The 21,385-nt window shown below is 42.5% G+C and overlaps 1 protein-coding gene across 2 annotated transcripts in view; it reads left to right on the top strand.

Annotated features, from left to right (window-relative positions):
- The window catches only part of WLS (Wnt ligand secretion mediator), a 99,966-nt gene that overhangs the window by 66,360 nt on the left and 12,221 nt on the right, over window positions 1-21,385 (top strand). For both annotated transcript variants that reach the window (XM_079777486.1, XM_079777485.1), the window contains exons 4-10: window positions 5,106-5,267; window positions 6,504-6,640; window positions 9,537-9,705; window positions 10,989-11,086; window positions 11,883-11,946; window positions 14,601-14,744; window positions 15,992-16,075. In XM_079777486.1, the coding sequence (XP_079633612.1) occupies window positions 5,106-5,267; window positions 6,504-6,640; window positions 9,537-9,705; window positions 10,989-11,086; window positions 11,883-11,946; window positions 14,601-14,744; window positions 15,992-16,075 (858 nt within the window). The remainder of the gene's footprint in view (window positions 1-5,105; window positions 5,268-6,503; window positions 6,641-9,536; window positions 9,706-10,988; window positions 11,087-11,882; window positions 11,947-14,600; window positions 14,745-15,991; window positions 16,076-21,385) is intronic.

Raw genomic sequence — 21,385 nt, forward strand, 5'->3', positions numbered from 1 at the left:
GGGCTGTGTAGATATTTCCTGTCCTGGCAAAGGAGGAAAGAATAGAAGGAATGTCTGTCTGAAGTGATTTAGTTGTTTCTCTGAAATACTTCTATAAAAATAAATTCCTCATTCTTTGGTTAATAGCTGAATGTGTCTGAAGAAAATTGCTGAATTACTTTGATATATAAGAATCTTGATATTGGATTAGTGCTGAGTCTACTTCTCTTTTTCTTAGGCTTCTCTTTGCTGCCAAAATTCATGTGTAGGTATGAAGACTAAAAATCCCACTGACCACAGACAGAAAGACATCCTCAGTCTTCTAATCCATCTCTAAGACTCTCCCTTCTCTGGTTCTTCTAGGAGGACTCAGTCAACCACCCATGGGAGGGAGATTACTATCCTGTATTGAAAATATGGAAACATTTTCTTTGGGGCAAAAGCCCAAAGATTGATTCAATGACCTCCAGGGATAGTGGGATTTGATGATTAAAGGACCAAATCAAAATTAGCTAGAGGCCCTTTATAAAAGTCAAGTGCTGCCCTTACACATGCCTCCCTGACATTCTGACCCCTCACCCTTACTTACCCCTCTGCTCTTAAAAGTCTCTGTGCAGGTGAAATGGAGCCATAGTTACTGTTACTCATGGTTACCCACATTCCCCAAGGGTGCTAATGTGGTGCACCATCAATGCTAGGTGATCTCTGATGGTGCTTCAGGTACAGAAATGGTCTCCTTTTCTTTGTGTGAAGTGTATGAGAGGCCAAACTTTATGAGAGCACATTCTTGAGTATGTCATTTGTCACACGGCATCTCCAGATCAATTGCTCCTGAAGGATTTGGGTAGCTTTGTAATACCCACTCCATTGTTTGGTTTAGTTCCTTTCCTCTCCTAGCATTGGCCTTTTGCTTTTGCCGGTAACTGTAACGTTGGGATTCCCTGTGGAATGGTGAGAATGGCAGGTTGAAGCCTCTCAGTACCATGCCCCTGCCCAGTACCTTGAGGAGGAGTAAGACGGGGCAGGCTCACAGAATTAACATTAGTTAAAAGCATGGATTTGGAGCAAAACGTGTGTCTTCAGTTCCAGGCTGTATCACTTACTGTCTGCATGACCTTAGGCAAATTTACTTACTCTGTCTGAGCTTCAGTTTCCCTTCTGCAAAATGGAATAATAATGCCTGCTATGGGAGTCTTTATAAGGACTAGATGGGATAGTGAACATAAGCAGAAAGACCTTATCATGTAACATGTAGCCTGGGACACATTTGAGAATGAAAGAGGATGTTAATCAGATGGGCCACTAGGACTCTCATGAGCATAAGCACCTATTGGGGCACCTGACATTTATTAAGTCTCTCTTTATTAAGACTAGAACTACAGCAAGCATGATATGAGGACTGACAGCTTCAACATCCTCTGAGAGCTTGTAGGAAATGCAGATTCCCAAGTTGTACACAAAACCTAAAGGGTCAAAATCTTAGCGGGCAAGAGCAAGAAATCTGTGTTTCAAGAGGATTTCAATTTCTTCTCCTAAGCTTGATAAAATTTGGGAGCCACTGCCCTAGACCCTTTGCTGAGTGCCAAATATAGTTCCACTTGCAACAAAAATAAAGCCATCTGGAATTGTTTGGGGAGGCCCTCAGGGAACAACCGGTGGGTAAAAATGAATGGTAGAGGGAAACTGGAGGTAGCAGGAGAGGGGACTCTCTAATATGTTCAGAGCTTTGTGTGCAACAGAGAAAATTAATTAAAACCTTTCTAGCTGTTGCTGCAAGTTGCCTGCGTCTTTCAGAGGTGAGATATCTAATCTAAAGGATATAAAGCTTCGGGTTATGGAATTTCATCCTCAGAAAAGGGAAAAGTAATTTCTCACCTCACTTGCACACTTGGAGGGCACTGAGAAGCAGAGTGAGGGGGAGTCATTAAGAAGCCTGCAACTGTTCCTCGGTGTTGGCTGCTTAATTATCTTTAGGATGTGTTGATTCCTTTCAAGAAAGATATTAAACCTTGAAAAGTGTGAAGGAAAATGAATCATCAAATCTGTGCTTTCTGATTGCAGTTAAATTTAGTTTTGAGTCTGAAGATTAAATGAGAAATTGCTGTAAAGGGTTTTAGTCCCTGGTGGCTTGTGAAGTTAAAAAAAAAAAAAAGAAGTCAAGTTGCCACCTGCTGTAATTTGTCCTAATTAGTCAGTCTCATGCTGGAGTTGGCTGGAGCTGGGGAAGGCCTAAGGGGGATGAGAGAAAGTAAAGAGAGAGGGGCGATTGTCTGTTTTTCTAAATGTCCTAAATACTGGCAGAGGCAGAACTTCAGTGTATATGGAAAGATCCCCAACGGGATGCAGTGTTTATCTTTGAGACAGGTAGGCTAGGCCAGGATCATGGAATCCAGTGTATCCAGTTTCTTTAACTTAGATTTTAAAAAAATTATTTTTTTATTGGTTTTTAGAGAGAGAGAAAGGGAGAGGTATAGAGAGATAGAAACATAAATGAGAGAGGAACATCATTGATCAGCTGCCTCCTGCACACCCCCTACTGGGAATTGAGCCCGCAACCCAGGCATGTGCCCTGACTGGGAATTGAACCGTGACCTCCTGGTTCATAGGTTGGCGCTCAACCACTGAGCCCCAACGCCAGGGAAACTTAGATAAATTTGTCTCATGGGTTGGTAGCGTTAGCCTCTCTGTAGGGACAGGGAAGTGGAGGACACCTAGAGAACAATGAAAGGGGGCTAGAACCCTGTAGATTACCTTATTTTACCTTCTTGTTTTACTTATGAGGAAAGTGAGGCCAAATGAGGTGGATGACCTTCACAAGGTACCCAACAAGGAGCAAGGTCAGGTCGTTGCCATCCTTATCACAGCACAATGCCTGTCCTCAGGCATGTCTGACGCAATGTCATTCATTTCTTCCTGCTGTACTCAAGTAACTTCTTCCCCATCAGAGCTGAAGGCTGGACTTGGAAGGCCCATGCCCTCAACCCAATACTATTACTTTTGGGACCATGGCATTCGACTAAATAAAACTCTCTTTCCCCTCAAACTCTCAATAAAACAAGACTCTGATTGGAAACATATCAGAAAACTTTTCTTGCTGCTACCACAGGGGGTCATCAACCTCCTCAATGCAGCTTAATCCGAGGTTGAATCAGAACCTATAGTGTGTTTTTAGTTGTTCCTGCAGAGGCCTACTACTAGCCCTGATTTGTAAGTATATGAGAGAGAAAGGAACAGGAAGGAGAGAAAGACAGCCTATACAGGAAGAATCATCCAGCCTGCACATGAAGTGTGGGTAAAAAGCAGGATTCTTTCTGCAGAAGAATTTTTTAAATTCCGTAAGCCAAGTCTAATCAGCTGACAGTTTTGATAAGAGCCCCTCAACCCTTAAAGGATAAAAAATGATCATGGTTGCTTAGTGATGTCTGCTCTGAGTAGGGAGTGGAAGCAAATAAGCCAGATATTTGCATGCTATAGCTCTACTTTGTCATGTGTGTCTTTGGTCTCTATACAGAGGTCTCTGTTTCTTCCACTCTAAGTTCTGACTCTCCAATAAAGGACTCCACAAGATCACAGAATGGGCAGAAGACTCTTCATATACTAGTTAGTCTATAGACTTCTTATTATCTTCCTTCTGATTTTTCCACTAGACTTTTTACTCTTATGATTCACAAAAAAATTATAGAAATTCTGAGAATTTAGGCTTGGGAACAACAAATTAGGTCTCCCCTATCACTTGATCAGCAAACATTGAAGCTGGCATATAAACCCAACATTGATGGCAGACACTCACCTCTTTTATCAGGAAAAAGTCCCTGGATGCTAAAGCTTACGCCTCTACATGGCCATATTTACCCCAAGCCTCTACCCCTTGGTAGGAACATAAAACCAGGAGGCCTGGTGCGGGAGAGCAGAATTTAGTTTTCCAAACAACCTGTGCCCCTACTCTCCAACCTCCCACTGCCATGCTCTGAGCAGTAACTCTTCAATTGCTTGGCAGGAAGGGTGGGAGGCTTCTTTTAAAAGCTGGGATTAATTTTTGTTTAATTAAAATGTCTGCTCCTTCTGCCATCTTGCCTCTTGGGCAGTTTAGAAGCTTTGGAGATAGAAAATTCCAAGTGGGCATCTCAAACTAATCCCATTATTACCTTTCATCCCTTTCTGTCTTCCCCAAGTCTCAAGGGTTCCTGGAGTTGCTTCTTTTTCTGTCAAATCAATAAAACATAGATGTTCTCAGCTTCTTACAGCTTCTCCTGCTGGCCAAAACCGTGTAAGTAATTAGCCATTACCTAAGACTGTGCGGAATGTCAGCAAGAGCTTCCTCCCGAACATTAGGAAGTTGACTGTTCCACAGAGCCTTACAGGTCTCCAGTGACAGGCTGCAAATAAAAAGCATGCAGTCCTGGTGGACCAGATGAGTCTGATAGGAGGCTCAAATGAGGGTTAAAACACTGAGAAACATGCAAGGAGATAGAAGAGGTTTTTGCTTTTTACCTAACATTTTAGGTTCTACCTCTAATGTGGCTAATGGGTGTTTGGTTTTTGAAGGGAGGAAGGGCAGCCGGTGGATACCATGCCTCCAGTGTGCCCTGTTATCTGTACCTCTAAGGCCGTGGTTCTCAACCTTCCTAATGCCACGGCCCTTTAGTACACTTCCTCATGTTGTGGTGACACCCCAACCATAAAATTATTTTCGTTGCTACTTCATAACTGTAATTTTGCTAGTGTTAATGAATCATAATGTAAATATCTGTGTTTTCCGATGGTCTTGGGCTCTACAGCAGCGGTTCTCAACCTGTGGGTCACGACCCACAGGTTGAGAACCGCTAGCAGGGTCACCTAAGACCATTGGAAAACACAGATATTTACATTACTATTCATAACAGTAGCAAAATTACAGTTATGAAGTAGCAACGAAAATAACTTTATGGTTGGGGGTCACCACAACATGAGGAACTGTACTAAAGGGTCGCGGCATTAGGAAGATTGAGAACCACTGCTCTAAGGAATACCTTTAAGCGTTAGCTAGGAATACCTTTAAGAATTTATGCTAGGAGGCACAGGTAAGACAGTTCAGACAGTCTATTGGAAATAGTGATCATGTCTCAAAACCTCTGTTCTTCTTTCAGACCCCAGAGCACGAGGGCCGTTACTATGAATGTGACGTCCTTCCTTTCATGGAAATTGGGTCTGTGGCTCATAAGTACTACCTTTTGAACATCCGGCTGCCTGTGAATGAAAAGAAGAAAATCAACGTTGGCATAGGGGAGATAAAAGATATTCGGTTGGTGGTAAGTGTATCTAATTGACCCAGGCAGTCTGCAGCACTAAAACACAGGCTAAGAACACTGGTTATGGAGCAAGTGCATTGAAAGGGAACTCGCATCTCACTCTTGGTATCTCCAAGCCTCTATTGTCTCATCTGAGAAATAAGAATAGTAACACATACCCATGATGGCTGAGATCAGAAATTTGTGTGAAAGATTACAGAAATGGAAAATAAAGCGATTATTGCGCCCATTGAAGATGTTAGAATGATCATGATTGCATAATGAATAACATCAAGATAAAAGCAATTATTTTTTACATGTTTCACCTTGCAAGCCTAAATGTTAACAGGAGCAGTGGTGTTTTAGTTTCTTTCCATTTATTTGTTTAATGGGAAAAATTAGAACATGGGGGGCGGGGACCATTTTTTAATCTAAAACATAGTTACACAAGAAATATATATATATATATATATATATATATATATATATATATATATTTCTTATATATATATATATATATATTTCTTGTGTAACTATATATATTGTAGAGAATTAGAAAGCACAAGTAAACACATAGAACATAAAAATTACTTGTAATATTCTAGCATATAGAAATAACCACTATTGAGGTTTTGATTTCAGATTTCTTCTGTACATATATTCATATATAACCATTCATGTACAAAAAAAAATAGGATCATACTCAATTGACACTTGTTCCTTGCTCTCTTTTTAAAAAATATATATTTATTGATTTCAGAGAGGAAGGGCGAGAGAGATAGAAACATCAATGATGAGAAAGAATCGTCGATCAGAGCCCACAACCCGGGCATGTGTGCTGACCGGGAATCAAACCATGACCTCCCGGTTCATAGGTCGATACTCAACCACTGAGTCACACTGGCCACGCCTTGCTCTTTTAATTTAATGGTATTTTGTGAATATGTTAATGGTATATTGTGAATATTTTATATATACAGTGATATCTCCAACTTTTCAATGAAGGTCATACAGAAAAATCTTTGATCATATTCTTAATCATCCCCTTCGTATAGAGTGGGTTCATTTTTATGCCTTCGGATTTATATTTTTACAATGCCTGAGAAGGGGTCAGGGAGAGTAGGCAACAGCATATGCTCTGAATGTGAAAGCTTTTGATCTGGACAGTTCAGCAGACAAGGTCCCCCCTTACCTCTCTCTGCTGGTAGAAAATAACGCTAAGATATATTCACCTTCAAAATGTTGGCCTCTCTCTAGGGAATCCACCAAAATGGAGGCTTCACCAAGGTGTGGTTTGCCATGAAGACCTTCCTTACACCCAGCATCTTCATCATTATGGTGTGGTATTGGAGGAGGATCACCATGATGTCCCGACCCCCAGTGCTTCTAGAAAAGTAAGGGCTGGTTTGGGAGCACCCTGACGAACACAGCACCGCATGATCTAACTGTCTGCTCCTGTTTAGTGGGATCTAGTTCAAGTGGTCAGTGTAGTGCTTGGGCTAGTGATTTGACCAGGAATCATTTTGGACTTTTTTCTCCTCCAGCTTTCACATACAAATTATTATTAAATGCTGCAGGTTCTCTCTCTTTCTGCTCTTTGTTCTGTCCTTGCTCCTCATTCCCATGGTCTGAATCAGATGCTTCTGTTACAGGAGATGAGCTGCCTTTCTCCTAACTAAGCCCAATCCAGGACAATATTCCTGTAGACGTATCCCTTTCTCTCCCATATTACTGACTTTTTCCTTTTTGCTGAACCATTCCCACTAATGTACAAATACTCTCTGCTATCTCTCATTCTTGAACAAGACTTTTCCTTTTCCCATTTCTCCCTGAAGCCATCACACCATTTTTCTTTTTTTACAACAAAACTCCTCAAAAAAATTTGTCTGTATATCTTCTCCTATTTTTTCTTAAGCCCATTTCACACACCACTCCCTCCCCCTACTCCATGAAACTGGTCTTGACAGGATCACCAGCATTCCAAACCCAATGGTCATGTCTCAGTCCTCACTTTTCTTGACCCATTATCAGCGTTTGACACAATTGAACACTGCCCCCCTTTTTTTGAGCCTTTTTCACCCTTTTTGTGGTCATTCTCCTCCTTTGCTGACCATCACTCAGTCTCCATTGCTGTTTTCAACCAACTTTCCAACCTCTTAAACTTTGGAGCCAGGGCTCAGTCTTTGGAACTTTTCTCTTTACTACCTGTGCTTAGTCCTTGGATGACCTCATCTAATCTCATGGTTTTAAAAATCACCTAAATGATGACTCTTAATTTATAATCATCAATCTCAGCCTCTCCCAACTCTCGATTCAAATATTCCAGCTGTTCATTCAACATCTTCACTTACACAGAAATGTAACACGTGCAAAAAAACAATGGATATCCTCCCATTTCAAACCTGCTCCTCTCCCAGGAGTTCCCATCATGGGAAATGGCATCTCCACCCTGTCCCCTTTACTTCTGGTTTCTCACGCTCCTCATCTAATCCACCAAGAAATCTATCTCACCATTTTCATTGCTACTACCCTAATCTAACCCACCATCATTACTCACCTGGTTTATTTGAAATAGCCTCTCAACTGTTCTTGTTTCCACCATTTTCCTCCCTATAATCTATTCACACTGCAGCCAGATTCCCTTTCAAGTGTAAATCAGATCATGTCACTCCTCTGCTCAAAGCTCTCTATTGGCTTGGCACCTCCTTTGCCCTAGCCTATAAAGCCCTGGATGCTCTGGACTCTTACTACCTCTGATTTTATCTCTTATCCTCTTCACCACCTGCCATCCCCTTAATGGTGCTCAAACATACCTAACCCCAGGAACTTTGCACTTGCTGTTCTCGTTATCTGAAATGCTCTTATCCAGATATATCTGAGGCTCAATTCCTCATTTCCTTCAGGCCCTGTTCTTATGTATCTTATCTTAAAGGCTTTTCCTGCCCACCATATATAAAATAGCACCACTCTCCATTCTCGCACCTTGCTTTATTTTTCTTTATAACAATCATTCTCTATTTATTATCTTTCCTCTTATACCCCTCCTCTATCCCCATCTGAATGCAGGTATCACAAGAGTGGGATCTTTGTTTTGCTATCTATTACATTCCTAGTGTCTAGAATAGTGACTGGTACATAGCAGGAACTCAATAAATATGAATTTGTTGAATGAATGAAAGAATCATGTCACTCCATTGTTGAGCCTTTTTTATTGGATCTTCAGTTCTTTCAGGGTAAATTACAAATTCTCTAATGAGGTATTCAAGTTTCCTCATGAGCTCACCCCTTTTCACTTCTCTGGTATCATGTCCTGACATTTCCTGATAAGTGCCTCATGCAGATCCCCAGATGCTTCTGTGCCTCCGTCCAGGCTTCTGTGCCTCCATCCAGGCTTCTGTGCCTCCATCCAGGCTTCTGTGCCTCCATCCAGGCACTTCCCTCTGCTTGGGATGCCCTTCCACCCCCATATCCTTGACTTACAGCTCACCTCAATTTCTGTCAAAGTTAGAGCTCCCAATGGCAGCCTGTGCACACACTTCTATCATACCGCTTATCACACTTTGTCTCTTTATCTGGCTGAGGCACTAAACATATTTCTAGGAGTGGAAGAACTGGTCATATTTATTTAGGTATTTATAGCCCTAACAAAATGCCCAGCATATAATCTGTGCTTAATAAACATATGTATTTCATTAATAATGAATGAAAATAGGAATAAATCACTGACTCAATGAATAATTTGATAGAGAAATGGCAATTAATAGTGTGATGGGGGGAAGCAAAATAAACACTAAACAAGCCATTAAAAGAATGTGCATTTCATATTGTTTGGGTCACTTATTATTGAAACGAATATGCTTATATAACTCACAGTTGCTGAGGAAAGCATTATAACAATGAATATTCTTAGTGATCAAGTTAGGGATAACCTGAATAGATAAGAGAGGATAATTATATTCAGTGAGGTCTGATTAAGAAGGCAAGGGAGGGTAAAAACATTGTAGGAAGCTTTTAATCTGAGCTAGTACCAAAATAAAGTTCCAGGGATTAAGGAGGTTAAATTCAGTAATCTAGAAAGGTTAAAGTAACACTCCTCGATCCTGCAATGGTACCACAAAAAGAAGACATTTTGTATCTCTGTGTAGAAACTCATTATGAGAGCTAAGAAAATTGGTCATATGGCTTCATTCCCAATAAGTAACCTCTCATTCCCCAAAACTGGCTTCTGATGTTTGAAGATCTGCTTCCCAAATGAATCAAATCATTTTCCTGATATGTTCTTGCCATCAGAGTCATCTTTGCCCTTGGGATTTCCATGACTTTTATCAATATCCCAGTGGAATGGTTTTCCATTGGGTTTGACTGGACCTGGATGCTATTGTTTGGTGATATTCGGCAGGGCATCTTCTATGCAATGCTTCTCTCCTTCTGGATCATCTTCTGTGGCGAGCACATGATGGTAAGAGTAAGATCTTCTCAGGGAAGGGACAGTGGATATGGCAGAATAAATTAGTCGCTACAGGAGTGAGTTCTGGGATCAGGCTCTTGGTTCCAATTTCTGCTTCACTACTGGTTAGCTGAGTGGCCTTAGGCAAGTGACTTAATCACTCTGAATCTCAAGTTCCTATCTATAAAATGGGATAGGGTTTTTGTGAGACATAAATGTAACATACTTGGCAGGGAGTAAACACACAAAGATTAGTGATTATTATTATTTCTTGTCCTTTGGCTTCTGCTCTGCTTATCCCCAGGACCAAAGTAACCACCAGAGAATGTAGTGTAGGCCCAGTTCTTTCCAGCTGGCAATTTGTCCAGGTGGCCTAGTAACCCCTCTTACCCTGAAATACTGACCTCCCTGGTCAGTTTGCACAGACACCAAATCGTATTTCAAGAGGAATTGACGGTACCGTGGATAAAAATAAGAATGGTGCCGTCAGCACGTTGCGGCTAAAATGACACACCAGCTGGAGCTTGGGCCCCAGATCAAGCACATGGGCTTCGTGGTTGGGTGGGCTGTTTGTAAATTCCATGATGGTTTGATCATTGCTTCCGAAGCCATGCAGCCCTTCTAGAACAGTGAGAGGAGAGAAAGGCTTTGCCTACTGCCAGGGGAGGCATGAGGGTTCGCCAGCAGTGACACATTGAGAACGAGCCCTCAGCAGCAGGGACAGCGAGTGGAGTAGGCTCAGGGGCAGCAGCCGGACAGTCTGCCGGGGTGCACTGCCCAGAGTGAATTGGTGTGGACTGTCCCACCTGGGTCCCAGCCTGGATGCTAAACTATGTCTTTTGCCTTTCTCGATTTTCTCACTTTACACCCCTTTATTTCCTGTCTTTTAGTATCTTTGTACATGTATCAAGAGGAACCATTCTTGTTTTGAACAAAGACAGGGAAAACATGGATTTATTTTCTTAACCATGAGACCTCTTACATTTGACATAGTTTAATACCTTAGAGTCTTTATTCAGTCTTCTGGGGACCACTCCACCTTATCAAACACAAAGAATAAGTCACATAGGAATTTTATTCTAAATGATTTAACCTATAAGGCCCTTCTTTGTGTTCCTGTAGCACCCTGTTGTTATTACTATGAGAGTTTTAGGAAAAGATTTTGGTCTCACCCATTCTCGAATGCCTAGAGTCTGGCACAGGTTGTCATCAAGTATTATTCGAATGACTGACTCACCTATAGAAATGTTTTGCTCTCCCATCTTTATCTCATTTCTCAACTTGACTTTCATCAGGATCAGCATGAGCGGAATCACATAGCAGGGTATTGGAAGCAAGTCGGACCAATCGCTGTTGGCTCTTTCTGCCTCTTCATATTTGACATGTGTGAGAGGTGAGCAGATGCCTGTGGGACTCTGGGCTGAAATGCGCACCAGCATGTCCACTGACCACTCTTCAGGAGGAGTTTTCCAAAGGGAGACGGGTGGTTGGGAGCCTGTGGACATGGTCATATCCTCAGATAGGGATTGGGATTAAATCAAAGGTAAAGCTCTTTATAGATGCAAACTATTTGGGCTGATTATTCCTTTTTATTTATTGTATTTTATTGATTTCAGAGAGGGAAAGAGATAGAAATATCAATAATGAGAGAGAATCATTGATCAGATGCCTCCTGCATGCTCCCTACTGGGGATCGAGCCCACAACAAGGGCACATGCCCTGATCATGAAATCAAACTGTGACCTCCTGGTTCCTACATTGAGGCTCAACCACTGGGCAACACTGGCCGGATTGGGCTAATTATTCTTCAAACTCTTTTTCTATTTAAGTCCTCTATGACTTTTTTTTAAATATATTTTATTGATTTTTACAGAGAGGAAGGGAGAGGGATAGAGAGTTAGAAACATTGATGAGAGAGAAACATCGATCAGCTGCCTCCTGCACACCCCCTACTGGGGATGTGCCCGAAACCAAGGTACATGCCCTTGACCGGAATCGAACCTGGGACCCTTCAGTCCGAAGGCCGATGCTCTATCCACTGAGCCAAACCAGTTAGGGCCTCTGTGACTTTTCTAAATATACCCTTCACCCCTCCTCCAGCTGAAAAGCTAAGAATATATAGAAAGGAAAGTATCCCTTTGCCTCTGTATTAATTGTTTCTTTCTTTTCCATCTCGTTTCTCTTTGTAGAGGGGTACAACTCACGAATCCCTTCTACAGTATCTGGACTACAGATGTTGGAACAGAGCTGGCTGTATCCTTCCTGGATGGTCTCAGGGTTTTATTTCTTCCCATAGCCGTCCGATCCCCAAGATCATTTTCTAATGATGTTCTCCATATGTGCTCAGCCAGAGCTTTGATCCTTAGACCGAAGATAACGGCACAATTAAAGCAAATAATGAGAGGAATTAATGCTTGCTTTCAAGCCTGGGTGAGAGCAGGCAAAATAAGGAGATTGCAGCACGTCCTTACGGCGGAAGCATCAGAATTGCTGGTCTTATTGCACCCTGTCTAAATTATCTATTCCACCCTTGTTTACTGCAGACCGAAGCATGACCAGCTTTTCCCTGGAGCCATGGAGGTTCATTTCTGGACTCCTTGTGGGAGAGCCAGTTTTTAAATTCCTCTGTGTGTGAGACTTCTTACAGTGACCTTGGTGTGCTGACAGACCATGCTGCTGCTATTCATTTCCGAGACCAAGAGGAGATAAGGCTAAGGTGATTAGTTCCAGAGGCGTTGCCCAAGGCCTCTGGTTGGTTGCATAAACTCTGTTGGAGTCATCTTCATGAAGCAGAAGTGACAGTATTAGCTTATCCCTTTTAGGATGCTGGATTTAAATATTTTATCTTCCTGAATAATGCGTTAAATCCTTGGGGAGAAAAAGACTCTTCTCTGGAGAGGGGAGAAAGCCTTGAGTTGTATTCTTTCCTGATGGATAATATTTTGTCATGTGCTGGCCAGTATGCTTTGCCTGGCCATGATGTTTATATTGGCTTCGTGTTATCACAAGAAGTTTGTGAGCACACTAAATCAGTAGTATTATTATCTGAAAGATGAGAGAGTTAAGCTTCCCCGTCCCTCCATCACTCCAAAAATGTGAACTGCACCAAACGGAGCAATTGGGGCCGGTGCCAGCAACAGGTATGAGTGGCAGCTGCTGCCCTGATTGCCCCTCAGGAGAAGGGGGAGGTGGAGAAGCCCTTAGGAGCGATCAGGGCCAGCAGCTGCCACTCGAACCTGCTAATGGCACCAAGTGATTGGGACCAGCGCTGGCCACCTGCAGCGGGTGCGAGCGGGGCCAGTGCTGGCAGTGGGTGAGAGCGGGGCCGGCACCAGCAGCAGGTGCGAGCACTGGGCGGGACTGTGGCTCCAGGAAGCAAAGAATTTTCAGTAACCACCAGAGGTTTGCCCCAATGACAGCGACCGGTGCCCCACCTTGGTCTGGCACCCCCGCTCACCTGCTCCACCATCCCGCTAAGGCCAACGCCCGCCATGTTCTGCACACACACCCTGGTGGTCAGTGCACATCATTGCAACCAGTTGTTTGGTTGTTTCGGTTGTTCCGCCATTCGGTCTATTTACATATTAGCTTTTTTTAATATAGGATATATACATATATAATGTCAAGTATACTCCAGCCCCTTTGTTCTATGATATGATGGCGATTTAGGAAGGCAAATAACATTTCGAGTCCTGAAGCAAATAATTATGTTCTTTTCATTCCAGGGTACTATTGATTTTAGGAAAGAAGGAAAAGCTCCATTAAATATATTATTTAATGAAATATACATGCTGAGTTCACACTTGTTAAACAATTGTTAAATATGCAACTTGAGTTGTAGCAGAAAAGAGTTAGGGGTAGGGCACCTGTCTCCCGAGCCAGCTCACTCTACTTCGAGCCTCAGTGGTTCTCAGACTGAACTTTAAAGATAGGTCTTAGAGTCGCCCTGCTTGGTCTGAAAGTATATTGCCACCCTCTCAACTCCCACCTTGGCCATGTGTCCTCCTGCTCCCTGTTCCATTTGACATGATAGTTTCTGTGGTGGACAGGAGATTGCAAACAGAGCTTCACTCCTGGTTTTACTCTAAGACCTTCATTCTCATGGCCAGCCTCCCTTAGCAGCTGCTGCACCCATCCCCGTTTCAATCTCCTCCCAAAAATCCAGAGTCTAGCCCAATGGTTCCCAAACATGGTTATACTTGGTGTCCTATACCTTGGAAAATCTGATTCCATATACCTGCAGTGAGAGACCTGGGCCATCTGTATTTTAATTCCTCTGGTGATTTTAATGCAGCTCTCCATTTGATCAGTATTATGCAATCAACATCTAATATTTCAGTGCTTTTTAAATTTATTGTGTATATGAATCTCCCTAGGACCTTGTTGTGTGTTTTTTTTAATATATTTTATTGATTTTTTACAGAGAGGAAGGGAGAGGGAGAGAGAGTTAGAAACAAAGAGAGAGAAACATCAATCAGCTGCCTCCTGCACACCCCCTACTGGGGATGTGCCCACAACCAAGGTACATGCCCTTGACCAGAATAGAACCTGGGACCCTTGAGTCCGCAGGCCAATGCTCTATCCACTGAGCCAAACCGGTTAGGGCCCTAGGACCTTGTTAAAAGGCAGATTCTGATTCAGAAGGTCTAGGGTGGGCCCTAAAGTCTGCATTTTTAACAAGCGAAGTTTCGTTTCTCTTATTTGGCTTGGAAAACAATTTGGGACGTTTCTCTCTGTGCCAGAATTGTGGCATAAAACCTGTCTCACTGACATTAAAACAAGGTTTTAATGTTTTATACCCCTGAAAACTACCTACATATTTGGAGAGAAAAGGTATTACCAATGGAGCTGGGAGAAGTGCTTGTGTGCTTGCCTACCCTGCTGTTTCCTTCACCGAACACCATCAGATGGCCTTCATCATCGTGGCTGGGATCTGCCTCTGCCTGTACTTCCTGTTTCTGTGCTTCATGGTATTTCAGGTGTTTCGGAACATCAATGGGAAGCAGTCCAGCCTGCCAGCCATGAGCAAAGTCCGGCGGCTGCACTATGAGGTAAGCAGGTCTCTTGGCTCATTCAGGAAATGGTACTCAGTATCTCCTGCTTGCTGTATAAACACACACACACACACACACACACACACACACACACACACACACACCACCCTACACCTGGAGATTGGAAGCCTTTATTTCAAATACACATACACATTGAGAGACTTATGTGTACTCTAGGATCTCTGGGAAAAATAAGAGGCTACATCCTACTCTGAGAGGCATGTAGCTGGACTATCTAAATTTTGGAGTTTTCTGGGGTATAAATGTATTTCTGTCCCTAGGGAGGAGTAAACTTGTCCCGCAGGTTCTTCGGCTTTGGGGTGGAATGTAGGTGCATGCTAGGTGGGAGATCTGAGTTTGATAGACTTGGGATTTGGCTTGGGGTGAGGCATTAGTTAAGGTTCCCTTGCTGAGAATCAGCCTTAAGACTGGGTGGAGTTCAGCCCAGGTGATCTGATTTGCAGACTCAAGGAAGCCACAGTTCCCCTGAAATATCCAGCAGGTGCTTAGATAGGGTTCAGTAATCTCTGTTTATAGATTGTGTGGCTCATTCAAGAGGAACATTCAAATCTCTAATGCGGGTAACACATTCTTGATTTCTCAAGGACCCCTTTGGGCTCACGCCCAAGTGGCTGTCCTTAGAGACATGGCCCTAATTCCTCTCTGAGGAGAGAAGCAGGAACGGCAGAACCACAGGGCTCCCATATGCAGTGGGTCTGCAGAGGCGTCCCTTCCCAAAGCACAGGTTCCCGTCAACCCTGCTCTCAGAAACCAGGGGCACTTTCTAAAGCTTTGCCTGTCTCTAGAGCTAGAGTGACACACGAAAAACTCAACCGAGTCCACTTCATGTTGATTAATATGCACGTTTCTTCTTGTTCACTGGAGCAGAATTTTATTTCCACTGCAAAAAAAAAAAACTTGGATTTGGTAACTTTGAACCCTTGCAGAGAAGCATAACCAGCTTAGCAGGGAAATTAGCAGCCTCATGATGTGCTGTGAATATAATTTCCCAGGCTCTGGTGTTACTGTTTTATGCGAGATAAGAACATAGGACATATTTGGTCCAAGACATTTTTTTTCCCCTCTGCAGGAGAAAGGTTACTATGTGAAATTATTTCACTATCACTCTTAGGGATTTGGTTTTATAGATTTCTTTAAAATTCGCTTCTTAGAGATGTATATATTGAGATAAGGATTGATGGTAGCTGGTGGAATATTAAACTACTCTTTCTCTCTCCTAATAGGGCCTAATTTTCAGGTTCAAGTTCCTCATGCTTATCACCTTGGCCTGTGCTGCCATGACCATCATCTTCTTCATTGTTAGTCAGGTAAGTGGACCCTGCGAGGTCAGGGTGAGAATGTCCCTGGAGAGGCGCTTCTACTCTGCACAGAAAATCCTGCAGAGCTACTGAGAAAGGAGCAGGGAACCTCTCATGCTGGCAGCTGAGCAAGCCATGTTTTCTAGGCTTCATTCTGGGTCTTGTCATTATCTGGCCAGAAGTGGACTGAATTTCCCTTTCAGTACAGGGGGGGAGGAACAGTTGCTAAGTAAATTAACAGCCTGCAGCCATATTGAAGAGCACTTGTTTCATTTACTTCAGAGAATAAACTTTTCAAGCCCTGTAGCAGAACACCAGCAAGCAAGTATTAATTTTAGTTGATCCTTATCTAGCATTAGCATAGATCCTTTCATAGGCCATCAGCCATTCTTTTTAATAATTCTATTGCCACTTAAACATCAAATGAAATTCAAAAGTCCCCTTATCTCTACTGGTTATTTCCAAAACTCAACATTTTGCTCTGCTTCAAAATCTTAATGCTAATGATTTTTAAATATTGGTAACTTGTTTTTGGAAGTTACTATTTACATCTAATGTATTATGTATCTACTAGAGGCCCACTGCATGAAATTTGTGCACAGGGGTCCCCTCAGCCCAGTTTGCACCCTCTCCAATCTGGGACCCCTCGGGGGATGTCCCAAGGATCGGGCCTAAACCGGCAGTCGGACATCCCTCTCACAAACGGGGACCACTGGCTCCTAACTGCTCACCTGCCTGTCTGATCGCCCCTAACTGCCCCCCCTCCCCTCCCCCCCCCCCCCCCCCCGCTGGCCTGGTCGCCCCACGTAGCCTGCTGCTCGGTCATTTGGTCGCCCCTCACTAACCCCCCTGCCAGCCTGGTTGCCCCACGCAGCCTGATGCTCAGTCATTTGGTTGCCCCTTACTACCCCCCCTGCCGGCCTAGTCGCCCCATGCAGCCTGTTTGGTCGCTTAGGCTTTTATATATATAGATTATTCATCTGAACTTCACAGAAATCCTATGGGTAGGAATTGTTATCCCAGTTTGCTAGAATATGAAATCTAGTGGCTGTAGAGACATATCCTATTTATAATGTTTTCCACTTGGGTGTGACTATGGATGGATTACTTAAAAGTTCTAGGTTCAATTTTCTTATCTGTTAAATGGATATATAATAATAGTACACTATAGAATGTGGCTATAAGAATCCCATGAGCTAATGCTTGCAAAGTGCAGGCGTTGTGAGCGTGAATATTGTGCTAAAGGACCTAAACTAAGTTAAGGAGCAGAACCCAGACCTTTTGAGTTTTTGTTTGTTTGTTTGTTTTTTATTTGTTTGTTTGTTTGTTTTTTACCAGCTGCTCTGCCATCCCTGTATTTGGCCAAAATTGAAGATGTTAGGCATGCTCACAGAGCCTTAGGGCAAGACTTGCCCCGTTCTGCTAGCAAGTATCCTTCCAGTACAGGGGCTTCTCACTTTTTGTGCCATGAACCCCTTGGGTATGCTGGTGAAGGCTATGGACCTCTTCTTTGAATGTTTTTAAATGAGCAAAATAAAAAGGAAATCAGATAGATGATATATATGTGCAACTATACATATCTATAAGTGTAATTGATATGAAAATATGACTTCTGTTGGCAACAAAATTATAGGTAGTGCTTCTATTATGGGAGTTTGTTTTCTATAATCATAATTGAAAAAAACTAACTTTCAATTAGAGACTGGTGAAAACAAAAATAGCATATTTTTCTCATTTCAGTTCACATACCCTTTGAATTCCATTAAGGACACCAAGTTAGGAGTCCCTAGAGTTCTGTTGGCTATGCCCACTGGGAAGTGTTCGAGTTGCTCCTGAAGGCTGAAGTGAATGTGGGGGAAAATAACAAATATATACATATATATCTTCATAAGGTCTGTTCACCACATCTGCTGTGACCTACAACAGTGCTGTGTTTGTATCAGACTGTTTGTTTATAAAACCCTGGAAACTTCATTCTCCACTCCTGATGCAGTAAAAATATTTCAAATTCTGAATGAGTTTTTTATTCACCTCACCGAGGCTCAAACAAGTTGTGCGGGAGGCCCGACTTATCCCTTGGCTGAGTCCCTCCTGTGACCAAAATGCTTTGCAGCCCTGCCGTGCCTTGGTCATGTGCTTGTTAATACAGCCAGTTCTGCCGGGCTGAGCAAGCAGCAGGCCCCGCTTGGAGACCCGGAACCTCACGTAAGATGAGCTGAGAAATAAAAGGCAGAACCAAGATATGCTCCCAGGAAGGGCACGTTTCGTTCTAACACGTGCTCCTGCCACTTTAGAAAGCGGCAGTCTGTCTCCCACAGCCCCACCCCCCTCCCTCTCTTGCCTCTGCAGAGTCCCTGCTCCCTGAAGTCAGGAAGGGACATTGGGCTGATGTTTAAGGCGGTTATATGTTGTCCGAATTTAACCTTGTACATGTTTAATGACTGCACCTTTTTAGAGCAAAGGAGGTCAGTCTTCCAAGGAGCAGAGTCTGTGGCTTTTCTCCTAAGAAAAAGATTAATATTCCATCGCCCCAGTATTTTCTAACACAGCCTCAGCCTGTGGCTGGCTTTTTATATCTGCTGTGACAGTCAGTCCAGAGTGGATTTGAACTCTAAGGGGGTAGCAATGAGGTCTTTTGGATTCCATTAGCTGCTCACATTCCTCCTGCTGGGTGGCTTTTTTATAAAGGTTTATTTATAGATTTAAGACGTTTTCAGGCATAACTCTCAGTGTCCCAGGCACTGTATTAATAGAGTGATCAGAGGATTTATTTTTTAATGTCCTGTTGGAATGTTTCAGCAATGAGCTCACCTGAAAGAAAATCTACTGGGTAACTTTTTGAAATAGATCCCAGCCTTAGGTAAAAGGAATGTATTAAAACTTCCATCATACACTCGGGCTTGCTGGGAGAGCTTGCATTTAAGCCCCTGAAATATAATGCGAGGGGATCTCGCCAGGACATTGAAGCTGGAGGCCAGGAATGAAAGGCCGCCGGAAGCTGTGGAATGCAGTGACCTTGAGGCTTTGTAGCTGGGCACTGAGGTGCAGTCTTTTAACGCCTGCCATTTTAATGGCCTCAGTCCTAGCAACCGAGAGATGGCACATCACAGTGTGGTATTTTAGCCCCTTCCCTCTGGAAAAGAAAGAGGCGTTCCATTTAGGGGTGACGAGCAGTAGGGAACAGAAGTGCAATGCAGGGGAGAAGGTCACCAACCTTCACTAAGGGAACCCCCAGGTGCCTGACATGCAGGTCAAGCCATAAGCAGCAAACTCCCAGAGAGCCTGTCCCCAGCTCTTCTTTTCGTGTTTGTGTGATCACTTCTTTCTGTTACTTGCAGAGGAAATGTTTCCAGTAAGAGAGCCTGTGTCTGGGATTTGGAAATCTTGTTGTTAAGTGGAATGCTGGTTGTCAAGACTACTGGGTGTAAAAGGATTTGACCTTCACTTGGCTCTAGGAGTATAATTGGGTGGTTTCACACAAAAGTAAATTGTTCAAATGTTAAACCAGGAAAAGCAGGAACCTTTAGAAATAGGATGTATACAGAGGGGAGAAGATTTTCTTTTTTTTGTTTTTTTGTTGGGGCTACCTGATTTTTCTCTCTGAAAGTTAAAGCGGGGTGAGTGCCACCTCTCTGCTTTGGCATTAATGAGATTTTTGGATTTACAAGGCTGCTCTGTTGAGGCTGCTGATTGTGGTGCATGGTGGTGGGAATGTGCTCAGAGCCCAGGATGGCTCAGGCATGAATAATTGAGGGAGGAGAGGGGAAAACACAATCGAGTCCCCAACAGCAGAGTGACACTGTATACAATTTATTTATGCAAATTCAATTCTTTGCCCTCAGCAGGAAATAACACATTTAGAGATTACACATTAAGTAGTATGGGTAATTCTGCAACTCTATCTAGACGCGCATGTGTCTCGAAGCAAACATGAGAGTTGGGCATGAAAATGCTATTTCCTCAGCCTCAGCTCCTGTGGGCCCCTCTGAGTATGAGCATGTCATTTGAGTGGTTCTGCTATAAAATTGTATTTTGCATATATATATATATATACATATATATATATGTATATATATATGTATATATATATCCAATTTATTATATGCCATGCATTATATCTAGGATATATAGTGCATATGTATTACTGTACAGATTTGAATAAACACACCTGCGTGTACATATACTAATTAACCAATGTGCATCATGGCCAATTCAGTGAATTTTCAAAAAAAATTTGACCTTACACAATAGTTGCCTCATAATTTAGCTTAAGAGACCCACCCCGGTTTAAGATAATATTCCTACTCTTGTGTCGTATAACGGCTAAGTAGATTTTCTTTTGGAGTCAGACTTTCTGGCTGAGCAGTTTAGGCAAGACATTCTGTGTCACAGTTTACGCACATGTTGAATGGAAATTTTAACTACCTACTTCATATATTTGTTATTGAAACTAATACCTTCCATGTAAAATTCTTAGCGTACTTCCTAACAAACCACTAGCATTAAATAAATGTTAACTATTATTATCCTTGCTATTACTTTTTTTAAATCTTAGCTTTGCTAATACCTATTAACTATTTTTTTAAATTGACATAAAAGAATGCAATAGGCATAAATAGTTCAATGAAATAACCTCTTACTTTTAAGTGCAATTATTGGGATTTGCAAAGGACTGTGGTATTTTCTTCTGACTCTTCAGTCAGATATTTCCTAAGTGTGACTGTTTCTATCCCCCCTTTCCATGTATCTATCTGCACTGGCCTTCTGCACATCCCTATGCTTTTGCCCATATTCATTCAACAAACATCTGTCTGTTGAGCACCATTTGTATACCAGGGACACAAGTGGGTGTTTCCTTAAATCCGTCATGCCACCCCCAGCAAGAATCAACTTCAGCAAAATTGTCAGTCCTATTTCTAGCTCATGTCACAGGAAGTAGGGTCTCTTACAGGTCCCCTATCTTAATAGAGTAGAAGAAGGTAAGAAGTGTTTGACCCCATTTTAACTGTACTTCTCCCAGCCTAGCCGCCCCTCCTTAATTGCGTAGAGAGGAGCTCCCTTTGCAAGGACAGCAGGTACTAGTACATGTGGTATCTGCTACATGGTTCCAGAAACCATCTTAAGGCTTTCTCTCCCCTTCCATTAAAAAATTATCTTAAGTATGCTCTAAGTACTGTGATTCTTATAACGTTAGGCTATTCTGTACTTAAAAATAAGAAAAAGTGACATTTGGAGACTTTTCTACAAAGTAAGCCCTAAATAGCTTGAATGTTGGTGCATTGCTCGAAAATCAGTAATGAGTAAGAAATCCTTCTTTGG

The sequence above is a fragment of the Cnephaeus nilssonii genome (genome assembly GCF_951640355.1).
Source record: "Cnephaeus nilssonii genome assembly, chromosome: 7".
NCBI lineage: Eukaryota > Metazoa > Chordata > Mammalia > Chiroptera > Vespertilionidae > Cnephaeus > Cnephaeus nilssonii.